This window comes from Vigna unguiculata, chromosome 3, assembly GCF_004118075.2.
Source record: "Vigna unguiculata cultivar IT97K-499-35 chromosome 3, ASM411807v1, whole genome shotgun sequence".
In the NCBI taxonomy this organism is placed as follows: domain Eukaryota; kingdom Viridiplantae; phylum Streptophyta; class Magnoliopsida; order Fabales; family Fabaceae; genus Vigna; species Vigna unguiculata.
Window position 1 is genome coordinate 21102277 of NC_040281.1, and position 13721 is coordinate 21115997.

General features: G+C 38.6%; 1 protein-coding gene across 7 annotated transcripts; it reads left to right on the forward strand.

The window, feature by feature from the left end:
- The first annotated feature begins 4759 nt into the window (after positions 1-4759).
- LOC114175972 lies at positions 4760-13579 on the forward strand. Of its 7 annotated transcripts, none has more exons than XM_028060837.1 (5): positions 4760-5023; positions 5273-5473; positions 5628-5891; positions 6727-8826; positions 12530-13579. In XM_028060837.1, the coding sequence occupies exons 1-5, from the start codon at positions 4987-4989 to the stop codon at positions 13213-13215; spliced, it is 3288 nt and encodes a 1095-aa protein (XP_027916638.1). In that variant the 5' UTR covers positions 4760-4986; the 3' UTR covers positions 13216-13579. The 7 variants fall into 7 exon arrangements, with proteins under 7 accessions (XP_027916638.1, XP_027916639.1, XP_027916640.1 ...); XM_028060838.1 differs by having other exon boundaries at positions 6733-8826; XM_028060839.1 differs by having other exon boundaries at positions 5628-5879.
- Positions 13580-13721: the final 142 nt, after the last annotated feature.

The window sequence follows — 13721 nt, forward strand, 5'->3', positions numbered from 1 at the left end:
GAGCGAAGGAGTTCATCTCATGCTCAACTTGAGAATGCTATGAGCGAGGGAGTTCATAGTAGGAAAGGCGGGTATGCAGTCCCGGTCCGAGCGAGGAGTTCGGATGACGGGAGAGGGAGTCCGTGAAGCAGGACTACAAGTGGGATAGGCTTGTAGGTTGGACCACGAGTAATGAGGGTCGTGGAAGCACATGAAATCCCAGATTTAGAGTACATGCATGAACTCATATTGGTTATGAGTGTGGGAAGTGGATGTTTTTTTTCTTACAAATATTTATGAATGGGATGGGAAATTATTTCATACTTATTTATGTGTATGTGAATAGCTCACCCTATTTGTTTTTGTGTGGCGATGATCGTGTAATTTATTATCCGGGAGCAGATGATGTTTCAGGTGAGCCAGGAGACGCTTAGTGACGGAGAGTGGGCTCAACATACGAGGGCCTTTTAGAACTATTTTTATTTAATTTCCATGTAATTTGATTACAGTTTTTATAGTTTTGGATTTTAATCTTAAAGTTGTATAGATGAATTTTTGAATATGTAGACTACTAATCCTTTAAAGTTTTTGAAAGTTTCTCGTGTTTTGGGAAACAGATTACATAATAAATGAGGTATTTATTTTCTGCCTTGTTTATTTATTTATTTATTATTTATTATTCATTTTAAGTAATATCCTACCGGGATGTTACAATCACTCTCACTCTCTATTTCATGACCCTTCACCACTACCGCCACCATCACCATTGTCGCCTCCACCACCACAACCACTGCCACCACCAAACTAAACCCACAACCACATAACCACCATGCAACCACCCCCTACAACCACCACCACCACTACCACATTAAAACCATATCCATCACCATTATCTTAAAACCCATACCACCGTGAGTGTCGTTGTTGTTGGTGGGTTTAGTGTAATGGTGGTGAATGTGATTTTAGTGTGGTAGTGGGGGTGGCAGTGGTGGTGGTTGTAACATCCCGTCAGGATATTACAGATTTTAAATAATAAATAAAGAATTATCACGTCAGCCTCATTTAATCATGCATCATTTCCCAAAACGCGGAAAATTTAAATCTTTTATTACTTCAATGATAATCCAAAATCCATGGTTTATAAAACTGGAAATAATATAAAAGCATCTCATAGAGTTTACAATTTATTTCAAAACCATAAAATAATAAAACTCCCAAGCTATCCCCGCTCCATCACTAAGCTTCACCAGAACCACCTGCAACAACATCATCTGCTCACGTGTACCGCGTACACGATCATTGCCAATCACAAGTAGATAGGGCGAGCTTAACAAAATAAACATATAAAAATGTATACATATATAAAACACACTTATTCTCATATATATATATATATATATATATATATATATATATATATATATATATATATATATATCATACAATCACCCCAAAGGAATTCCCTCAAGATTCCATATCTCATGGCCACAACCATGTTATTCGTGCTCTACATCTTCTAGTGATTCCTTCCAGATGAATTGTTGTCATACCTATCGGCCACAACCGATAAAGCACGTGCGGGAAATCATTGCTACGGATCATACATCATAACGCCAGGTGGAGTTCCCAAATACGAACATAGTTCGCAACGTCCCAAGACTACCAAACTCGTCCGTTAACTATTGAGGAGGGCAATCTATCTAGACCCATCCGTACTGGCCACAACCAACACACTCACACCGGGAACACTCGCCAACCCAAGCTCAACTCGAGGGATGCCATTTCGAGCTCAACTCGAGGAATGCCACGTTCTTAACCCCTATCCCAAGCTCAACTCAAGGGATACGTTCCAAGCTCAACTCAGGGAACACCAACAAACCCACCTTTGAAGTATCACTAAAGGGCTTATAGATCACACATGCAAAACCAACAACCCAAGGCTGCAGCAGCAAAAATCACCTGGCGGGGGACGCGTACCGCCAAACGCTGCCGCTTCCAGACTGCCTGGCGGGTGACATATCGCCAGGCGCGTAACGCCTCTGAAAACACCCACGTTGTAGATCCCGCTTGATGGGACTAGCCTCACCACCAGGCGCACTCGTTTCAGTACCCATTGTCGCTGTCGCTATCACCTGACAGTCTAAACCCGCCGCCAGACGCTATATCAGTACCTGCACAGTTCTGGTTTCTGTGTACTTCTACACAGATTTGATTCTTCAATCCAGGCATCAAGACTCACGATGCCTTTCACCAATCCAGTTGAATCGCTTTTCCAGTGGCTAACTTACTATCTAGTTTCCTACTTCCATCTAAGACCAACCATCCAAGTGTACAAAATTGGTTTTCTTAAAGTAAACCTTATTCATCACTACCCTAACACAATGCACTCACAATGCTTATTACTTAATATCACAATTAACTCAATACCAGATTCACTCTCTAGATCATGCACACTCTCCCAAGTTAACTAAATAACAACCAAGATACTCCACCTTAGGCCAAAGACACAAAACTACCTAATCTTACTACCACTTCTTATTGTGCCTCAACCCAAAGCAATTACACTTATTATTTAACAACATGACCCTAAGTAATTCCTCCAAAATAGCACCACACCATTTTTCCTTCCTTAATATTAAACATTCCTAGGTTCATCTAAATATCAATTAGTCCAATATACTTTAAGATCATTCTCCACTTGGCTAATTATATTTATATAAACCTATACCAATTGCGGTGATATTCCAGACCTCTACCACAATCTAATTATAGTTAATTTCCTTCAGCACCATTAAATCATTCCAATTTTCCCTAGTGTAATTCACACATCAATCCCCTAGGGCTCTGTTCAATCACGTTTCTTAATAATAACTTAGTATTAAATTAGTTTCCACGGACCCAGTTCCTCATAGGCACCTTCCAGCCATGCAGTTACTTAAATTGCGCTGCCGCCTGACGACTCATTGCATACCGCCAGTCAGTGCATAACCTTCTGGGAATTTCCCAGAATTTTTCCAACACCCTCGAAAACCCCAACAACTCCCAACCTCGCGTCTTTGTAATTTTCATCCAGTTCTCACTCGAAATCACTCATCATCATAGAGATTCACATTTGCCTTACACTGTTAACATTTTCCAGTACAATTAACCCCACGAACGTTCCTTAAACCACAAACCCCAATTTTTCCAACCATGAGAGCATCCCTTCACTGTTCCATTCAATCACACGCCCAATGCCGTGAAATCAATTGCCATTTGACATTAAAACATCCTTTAACAAGTAAACTTAGTTATTCCTTCGAACAAAACACCCCAGATCACAAAAAAACGTCAAATTTGAGCCAAAACTTGCTCGTGTCGCCCGGCGGGTCACTTGCTACCGCTAAGCGCTTCATACAAACCCAGAAAAACTGGGTGAATCCAAATGTGTTGCATAATGAGCTGCCTGGCGACTGTGCATAGCCCGCCAAGTGGTTTTTGGAAATTTTCCAGCCCCCTTGCACAACTATCCAACCAATTAATGTTTCATGCTGACTAATATAATTAAATGATTATATTATCTCACCACATGATCAACATATATTTAAAATAATAACAATTAAATAACACACAATTGGCATACATATGACTTGAATCCAAGTCTTCTCAACACAATCAAGTACTCTCAACCATTTGAGCTAGTACTTTCCACGTCATACAACTTAGAATTTAATGCCATAAAAATTCCCACTACCCGCATTTATTAATTAATCCACTATCCGCTTTAATTAATTAATTAAATTTTGTGGGTCTTACAATGGTGGTTTTAGTGAGGTGGTGGTGGTTATATTGGTGGTTGTGGTGATGATTGTTGTTTTAGTGTGGTAGTGGTGGTTGTGGCTTTAGTTTGGTGGTGACGATGATTCTAGTGTGGTGTTGGTGGTGGTGGCGACGACAGTGATGGTGGTTGCAATGGTGAATAGTTATGAAATAGAGAGTGAAGGTGATGAAATGGAGGGTGAAATTAAATTGAAAAAATTTAACAAAAATAGGAATTGATTTGAACAAAACATGAACAACCATAATTAAAATTGTCCACGTATTATGAACAATGCCAACATATATACTCTGTTATTATCAATCTAAACGACACTAAAAAAACGAAATTGATTCTAATTTAACAAAATATAAACTAAATTAAACATGAAAAAAAAATAAATCAAATTAAACAAAGTGAACAAAAAGTGACTACAATAGTATTTAAATTTATATTAAAAATATGATACCGTTAAATTTGATATAAAAATAATGATTTTTTTTAAATGGATATAAAATAACAAAATTCGATTGACTTCGTCGTCATACCTAACACATATACTAATAGCAGCTAACCGGTGTTTCTGACATACAAACAAAAAAAATACAAAGAGAAGGAGCGGACATACTTTTCCATAATATAAGACGTAGCAACCCTATGGTTTTGGTTTTGGATGCTTACGTGGACACACGGTACGGATTCACCACATCACAACATCAGAGACCTTTTACTACAACCACCAACCTCATTGGCCGTCATTCTCCACACTGTCACAGCCATGTGACCATATCCACAGCGGGGAAAGCTCGTCACGGTCAGAGGCACGTGCACTGCATGTGGAACTAAGTATTGTACGTTAACGACAGTTATACCCCCGATAAAAAGATGAAAAGACTGAATTACCCTTTTTTCATGTACGACTGTACAAGTGTTTGAAGAGGAGATGGAAACGGAAGTTTCGTGTTTATGAACAGTGAGTGACTTGCGTTGTCCACATGGGTGCGGGCCCTTTTGTTTTTTATGCTGGTGTTTCAAACTACTTTACCACTCCACTTCTACTGTAATTACCCTCTTCTTTCTTTGCACCTTCTCTGTTGATCTTACTCTGAGATTTCAACCCTTTTACTGTTCTACTTCCATTCCACTATAGTTTTGGCTTTCTAGCCTCTCTGTTCTTTGCTGGTTGGGTTTTCTTACTCTTTTCACTGGTAATGGATAACCAAGATCAGAGAAGAATTGAAACTGCAGGTGCTTTTTCTTCGCATTCTCATCACTTTTTTGTTTTCTCCTTCTCGCTATCTTTTCCTTTCCATGTTCCATTATTATATTATTTCTCTTTCTGGGTTTTGTTGGGTAGGTGTTTTGGTATGAAAAGTCTTTGCCTTTCTTTCTGGGGTGTCTGGTTTTGGAATCTGTGTCCGGCTCTTTTTTTTTGGACTTTTCTCGAGGTGAAGATTTTGATGGTCTTTTTTTTGTTTTGTGATTTGGATGTTGAAGGACACGACAGTCATGCGGTCCATTTGTGTCACAAATGTGGATGGCCATTTCCAAATCCACATCCAAGTGCCAAACACAGGCGTGCTCACAAGAAGATCTGTGGAACCATTGAAGGTTACAAATTGTACGTCTCCGAGGGACAGCACAATTTAAATGGCTCAGATGATGAACATGTTTCTGATGATGATCGCAAAACACCAGGTGATTTTCTTTCTTTTGTGTAGCATCTTAGGTTTGATATTGAGAAACTCAGGAAATGAAGTAAATCTAACTAATCCTGACTTTATATCTACGGCCTTCGAATTATCATACATTCCAAAATTGAAGGTTTGGTAATTTGTTATTATTTTATTAGGTTTGGTTTTGTCAGTCACAAATTCCTTGGACACAGGCAACAATGAGAAGGGCAGTGCAGGAAATGGAGAGAAGTTTATTAGATCGGAAGATGAGGTGTTTTCAGATGCAGTTGCAGACTTTTCAGATAGTGGATTAAATCCAGATGTTAAGGAACGGTTGCAAGATAGTTTGGACTCAGGAGCTGATATGGAAATGGTAGACATAAATGTACCTAAATTTTCAGGAACTTCTATGGACAAAGATTTGACTGGTGCGAAGATAGGTTTTACACCACATTTCCTTTTATTAACTTGACTAGGTTTTACTTTATTTACCGAGTATTGGCATGTGGTACGGTAAAATGTTCATGCCTGATTATTTCATGATTAGGGAAAATATGTTCACATGACTGTTGAATATGAGCGTCAATACTGACATGATGCAACTAAAAGTGCACAATTCCTCCTGCATTCAATTGTTCAACGATAGCTAACTTTTTATGAGTGTCAGAATTTTGAGTTAATTTGTTACTGTTATAAATTTAGTGACTGAATTTCTTAGTCTATCAAGATGTTATGATATTATAAGATTGTGATTTATTCTCTACAGTTTCATAGAAATTATGAGTTTATATTATAAAACTGCCGATCTATGTTGAATGTAAATGAATATTTTCTTATGAATATGAGGTAATTGCAGCAGTGAAGATTTTACCTTGAGTATACCTTTTAAGTTAATTAATCTTGTAAAATTATATTAAATGATTTTTATGGATCTGACAATTTCTGAGTAAATAAGCATGAGGGATCCACATGTCTCAATCCAGAATTTCTTTTCTGTACCTTTCTATTTTGCAATTTTTATATATATGTAACTATTTTTTCAAACTTTACTAAATACTTTCAATCAAGAAAATCAGTTTTTGGATTTTCAAACTTTTGGAAAGATAATGATGCACATATCCCGGTTACCACAAGTGTATTGATGCACACACAACTACATTATTTTCCAAAATTGATATCCTCCAGTATTGAGTAGGCATTTTTTCATACAATTTCTCTCTTACTGAGTAATTTGTTTTTTCTCTGGTTCTATCATGGCTGATGGTCTGTTTTCAGATGCAGATATGAGTTCGTTAATTGACAAGTCAACTAATGACAGCCAAACTCAAAATCCTAATATTCTGCAAAATGAAAGTTTTGGAGTGGGAGACACAGTGGGGTTGCAAGGTCAATTGTCAGGCCCTACTGTGGACCCATTATCAAGTTCCACTGCAGCCCTGAGGACTGCAGAATCCACTACTGTGGACAGTGAAGTTTTTCTTGGTTTGTCCAGTGATTCACCTCCCGGCAAAGCTGAAGCCATGCCTGACATATTGCCAGTAAAGAATATCTATGCTGTTGAGAATGCGACAGATTGCAGTTTGATGTCTGCTACAAAAGAGACTAATTTGGAAGGAAAGGATGAGATTAATTCTGCTGGAGTAGTGGTTGAAATTGAAGAATCATCTGATTACATTGTCAGTGAAACATGTGGAGTGTCTAATATAGTAGTCAGTGATGTAGTTCGTGTGGAGCATCAAGTGGGTGATGGTGCTGTGACTAATTACAACAGAGACACAGTTGAAATTGTGGAACCATCTGATAGTGTTGTTGGTAAAATGAGTGAAGAAGCGTCTAAAATAGTAGTTAGTGATGAGGTTTCCTTGGATCATCAAGTAGGAGATGAAGCTGTTAATCTGGAGGGAGAGAATGGAGCTGAGTCCGTTTCTTTGTTCTCCCCAGACAGCCTTCCTCTAAAGTTAAACTCAAGTGTAATCACAGATGATGCTCAGGTAGAGTCTGCATATGTGGTGCAGTTTGCTACTTCCAATGATGATAAGATTTTGCATGCAAAGGGAGAAGGAAATGCTAATGTTGATCTGCTTCTGACATGCAATGATAAACCTGGCGATGGAGCACATTCTCAGAGTGAGTATGAAGACTTTAAAGATCACAAAGGTGTGGTATACCAAAATCCTTTCCCACACTCATCTGAGTCATTGAAATATGAGGGGGATGACATAAATGACAGAGTTACTCAGGAAAATAAATTTCATTATAACACAAGTCAATTGAGTGAAAAAAGTGAGGTCATCTCTTTGAATATAGATGTTATAGGTAGCATGGGGATGGAGATGCTCAACAGTGAGCCTACATCTAAAGAAATGCATGCTGAAGAGTATACTGATGTTTCTCTAGTGAAGCTCCCTGTTGAAAGTCATCAAACACCGGATGAAATTGTCCCATCTATGAATACTATGAAAACTGAGGAGAATGAGAGTCATATGATTCAATTTTCTGAAGTGCATGGAACTGATGATGGTGGTAAAAATTCTGCACACAAAAGCTTGCCAGAAGGTAGTTCAATAGGGCTGTCTAATGAGAATGAGAGGGAGGAATCCTTTGGGTCTGCAATCAGTGAAACAGTTAGTGTAATTAACATAATAGGTACCCCAAATCATCATGTAGCTTCAGAGGGCAAGGTTATTCGAGCTACTGGAGAAGATGCTATTGAAATTATGTTGAAAGATCTTCAACCTGATGACATCTTGCAATCTGAAGACAAGCTATTAGTGGACTTACTTGAGCATGATGGAGCTGATAAGAGTGATGCTGCTGATGAACTCGGAAAAAATGTACAAGGTCATGTGCTTCATGCACAGTATAAGGAAAACTCAATTGTAGCTGATACTTCATTGCCTAAACCTGCTACCAATCATTTTGAAAACCCAGTTATTTCTGAGTCTTCAGACATTGTGCTTGTTAGGCCGGTGAACAAATCAAGTGGTACAAAGTGCAGAGACATAAGTCCACTACTAGGTGCCCAGAGAAACACAAAAGAAGATGAAATCAATGTTAATATCAAACTAAATGAAGAATATAACAAATCTGTTGATACATCTACTGAGTTACATCAAGCACAAGATGTTGGACTATTAGTGAAGGCTGCAGACGACCTTGCTAGGAAGTATACATCTCCTTTAACTGCTGAACCTGATTCTGGGTTTGAAGATAATCCTGACGGAGAGCCTTGCAGGGAAGTGCCTAGAATCAGTGTTGTGCCTGTTCAAGATCAAACAAATAATTTGTTTAAACATGGTTCATCCAGAGTTGATGCTTCTGTTGACTCAGGTAGCCGGTGTGACAGTTTGGAAGGCAACTGGGGCTCTGTTTCAGGTATACTCTTGTTTTTAATAAAAAGCATCTGTAATAATTTGATTCATTCTCTAGTAGGGCTATTGTAATATGCCAGGGCTAGTCAATGAAACGAGGTAATATGATGCAGTTTTAAAGAGAAATTATGTGTTGATTAAAGAGATTTTTTGTTTTTTGAAAGACTGACATATAAGACATCGCAATGGAGCAATGACATCCCAACTAAGTTGTTCCCATCTTTCCTTTTCTTTCTATGTTGTAGTTAGAGATTAAAGATCCGTGATTCAAACACAATAATTACCTTGTCTCTGGAACAGTTTTTCCATATCTAATCTGTCCTACTGTGATCTCAACTGACAGGTGTGAAAATCCTTAATCTTCATCTAATTTCTCAGGACACAAATTGCGGTTCATACTATTCGGTGAAAAGATCGCATGTAGCAAATATTGTAGCATAGTTGATTAGAATGGGAGAGGTCTTTTAGATAAACTGATAGACATGAATGACACATACATACTAGCTATTATGCCTGTGTGCAATTGTCTAGATCTTTCATACTTACAAAGATGCGTGCCTAGATCTTGTCTCTCAGTGTTTATGACCAATTATATTAATCTTTTGATTTGGCTTCATCCATTTTTTCACCCTCATCCTTTGTTGGAGTGTATTTTCACAAGTGAATAAAGTTTTTTTCACAAGTGAGGTTTGTTGTCTACAAAGTGGTATCAGAGCTAGTTAGCTTAAGTGTTTGAGTGAGAAAAAGAGAGATCTTAAGAGTTTGAGAAAAAAAAGAGAGTGAGATGGCCAATCTTACAAACAATGTATTTTTGCCCAAGTTGACAAAGGCTGTCAACTATGACAATTGGAATCTCAAAATGAAGGCTCTTCTTGGTTCCCAAGAAAATTGGGAGGTGCTTGACGATGGTTTCGATGAACCAGCCAATACCACAAATTGGTCAAATGCCTAGTTCAAACCATTGAAAGAAACGTGTGTGAAGGACAAGTATGTACCTAGCTGTGGATGAGTCTGGCTTTTAGAAGATTTCAAGTGCCAAATCTTCAAAAGAAGCGTGGGATATTTTTGAGAAGGCGTATAAGGGGGTTGATTGGGTGAAGCAGGTGTGACCCTAAACACTTAGGAGCTTATTAGAGAGCATGCAAATGATGGAGACAGAAGGAGTAGCCGAGTACATAACTCGGGTTGAAACTGTGGTGAATCAACTCAGTAGAAACAGAGAGACATTGTCCGCCAGCCAAAATGTGAAGATTTTGAGGTTTCTAACAGATGGCTTTGAGAACGTGGTGTGTGCGATTGAGGAGTTCAAGGATATTAGTGTAGAGCCAACTGTTACTCTTAAAACAACTGTCAGTTTGTTAGCCTTAGTTAATATATAGCTGTTAATTTTCTGTTAATCAGTTAGTGTTGTTGTGTATAAATACATGTTATTACTCTGTTGTAATCAATCAAGTAACAACTATTCAATATATTTAGTTTTCTTTTGTTGAGAGTGCTTCTTCTTTTTAGTTTTCCTCTTTACTGTTAAAGGACTTATCAAAGCTCATAGTTGAAGAGCTTGCGGGATCTTTTGAAGCACACGAACAACAAAAGAAGAAGTGGGAGCCACTTGATCAATTACTCCAAACGAAGTTGTCAATTAAAGATGAGAAAGCTCAGAACACTTAACGCAGAGGACAATATCGAGGAGGTATAATAAGCAATCTTTGTAGTAGAAGCCATGGACAAGAAGAGAAAAAACATTCCTGTCACAAAATTGGTGCGAAAGAGGACAAGGTCCATGGAGAGGAGGTTGATCGTGCAACTCAAATGTTGAGTGTTTCAAGTGTGGCAAGTATGGCCATTATGCAAGGGATTGTTACTAAGACTAGTGTTTCAATTGCGGTAAGGTCGGATATTTTGCCAAAGACTGTCAGTATGAGAATGGAAGAGAAGAGACAACCAATCTCGTAGAAGAAGTTGAAGAAGAAGCGATGTTGATGGTGGCACGTAGCTCGTAGGTCAAGCACAAGCAAGTGGAGAACTGGCAAGACAGCTACGTAGAATGGAGAACTCAGCAAGACAACCATGTAGCAAGGAGAACTCAACAAAACAGTCGAGTAAGAGGAGAGGTCGAGTAGACAACCAAGTAGGTTGCATAGGCTAGTGAGACATGCAGATAGGTTGGACAAGATGGTGGAGCGTGTAGTTACCCCAAACAACGCGGTGGAGCATATGAAAAGCTTGAGTAGCCCGAAGGAGCAAGTGAACATCTCGGAAAGCTCGGTGAGGTGCCTAGGTAGCTTGGTAGAGCATGTTAATAGCTTGGATAAGTCGAAGGAGCAAGAGATGGAAAGCTCAATGGTGCATCTGTACAGTTTGAATGGCTTAGACATGTGCAGGGATAAGATTGTTATTCAAAGGTTAGAGATTGTAAAAGGTGATTTGCAACAACAAATTGAAAATGAGGTTAGAGGTAATGCAATTTTAAAAGCAAGCTTAAAGACAAGGAAGCAAGCTTTGCGAAAGCGGCGCTTGGAACTTGAACAAGATGTTTCACGTTTGCAAGAACAGTTGCAAGTAGTGATGGATCTGAGAGTTGCAATAGAGGTGCAAGATGAGGAGTGACAATTTGCAATGGATGAGGAGATAGATGCGATTGAGTGCAACAATACGTGGGAATTGTCTGATCCCTCAAAAGGAGGTCAACCTATAGACATGAACCTGGTTAAGAAGAAGTTGGCCAAAGAGAAGATCAAGTTGACTGCGAGGAGAGTAGAGAACAAGCATACTACAATGAGTCATCCATGAAGAAACCAAAGAACTTGTCTATTCATGTAAGGGACAAGCACAATGTGAGAAGGGTTATTGCACATGGAAAGTCCGGATGAAGAACATAGGAACTGAGATGAAGGATAAGAGAAGCATTTAAGGTTACGGGGGAGTTGGGTTGGGTTTTAGAATAAACTTAAATGAATTAGTCACTGGAGTCTTAATAGTAGTTAATGAGTTAGCCATTGTGGGTAGTTAATGAGTTAGCCGTTGTGATTAGTTAATGTATTAGTCATTATGGATAGTTAGTGTACTAGTCGTTTATAGCCATTTTGAATACAACGGTTGGGAATTGTGATCTATAAATTATATTGTGCATTATATGAAAACAACAACACAATAGTTGAATAAAGTTTTTTTAACAAGTGAGGTTTGTTATCTACAAAACTGTTTTTCCATATCTAATCTGTCCTACTGCAATCTCAACTGACAGGTGTGAAAATCCTAATCTGCATCTAATTTCTCAGGACACGAATTGCGGTTCATACTATTCGGTGAAAAGAAAAGATCGCATGTAGCAAATATTGTAGCATAGTTGATTAGAATGGGAGAGGTCTTCTACATAAACTGATAGACATGAAAGACACATACATACTGGCTATTATGCCTGTATGCAATTGTCTAGATCTTTCATGCTTACAAAGATGCTTGCGTAGATCTTGTCTCTCAGTGTTTATGGCCAATTATATTAATCTGTTTGTTTGGCGTCATCCATTTTTTCACCCTAATCCTTTGTAGGAGTGTATTTTCTTTGTCGAAAGTCAAAAGCGGATCCATCTCTTTGCGGTTATCCTTGGTTTGCATTATCTGCATGAAGCACTATAGTTAAAATACTTAATGACTATTTTTGAGTAAAACTTTGGTTTTTACCTTTTCTTTCATTATCCATTATGCAGTTCTATCAATGCAATCTGATGCACCGGTAGTTATTGATGCTGAAACCTTGTCATCAACTGGTTTGGTGGCATCAACGGAAGCAGGAAAGCCATACTTGAACAATTCAAAAGCTGCAGCTGAGAGACAGCAGTCTGATAAATCGGAAATGTTTGAGCCACCATCTTTCATGACGTTGGTTGAACCTATGCAGGTTAGCCCAAAAGCCACTGCTTCTGAAGTCCAGAGGGGACAGAATCCACAGCAATCAGATTTCACTTCACAGGCCGGTTGGTTTCCCACTCTAAATCAGGTTGTTGGTGAGTCTCAAGGGAGGAAGAGGAATGAAGAAATAATAGCCAAGGTGACAAACTGGAGCAACAGTAAGGAGCACACACCTCTGAAGAGCCTCTTGGGTGAGGCTGCCCATAGCAACAACAAGCCTAAATCTCCAAAATCGGTTGAAAACTCAGGGGGTGAGAAGAGTAGTAAAGTTTCGGAAAAGAATGGTTCTGGGTTGACCACTGTTAACTCCATTCTGGGTCCTGAATCCCCTGCAGCTCAAGTGGTAAAAGGAGAGGTTGCAAAAGAATGGAACTCTCCAGCAAGATATCCTGCAGACATCAAGAGAGAAAAAAGGAAGGTCAAGAGCAGACCATACTGGATACAACTAGTATGCTGCACATCAGTGGGTCCTCAGAGAAGGTAGAAAATAACCAGGTGCTGATAAGGCTCCCACAAAGTTCTCCACTCTGATGCTCTCATGTATTCTGGGCACTGACATGCTATTTACCGTATTTTTCTGTTTAGTTTGTCTTTAGGTGTATGTCTTGATCATGTTTCTTTTGTTCATTTTACTAGCCCCCTAGGAGTTTGCTTGTATATGTTGTTGACCTTCAGTTATTATTTTTAGCCCTGCAATATTTTCATTATTACTATACTCTTATTATGAGGCGAATCTTTTGGCCGGTCTTAGTTGTTAGAAGTTTTTGTCCAGAGACATGTATTCAGGTCAGAAAATGTTGTCACTGTCTGATATCATGGTTGAGAATAACTTACAGTTGCTGCCTGTTCATTGGATTCTGGTTAAATCCTTTCCGTAAGCAGATGGGCTTAATTGTGGGAAAAAAGTTTAGAAACCATAATTACAATTAAACCAAAAGATTCCGGATGTTGAAAATCCATTTTAAATGTGGTTATTTTATTTATTTTTTG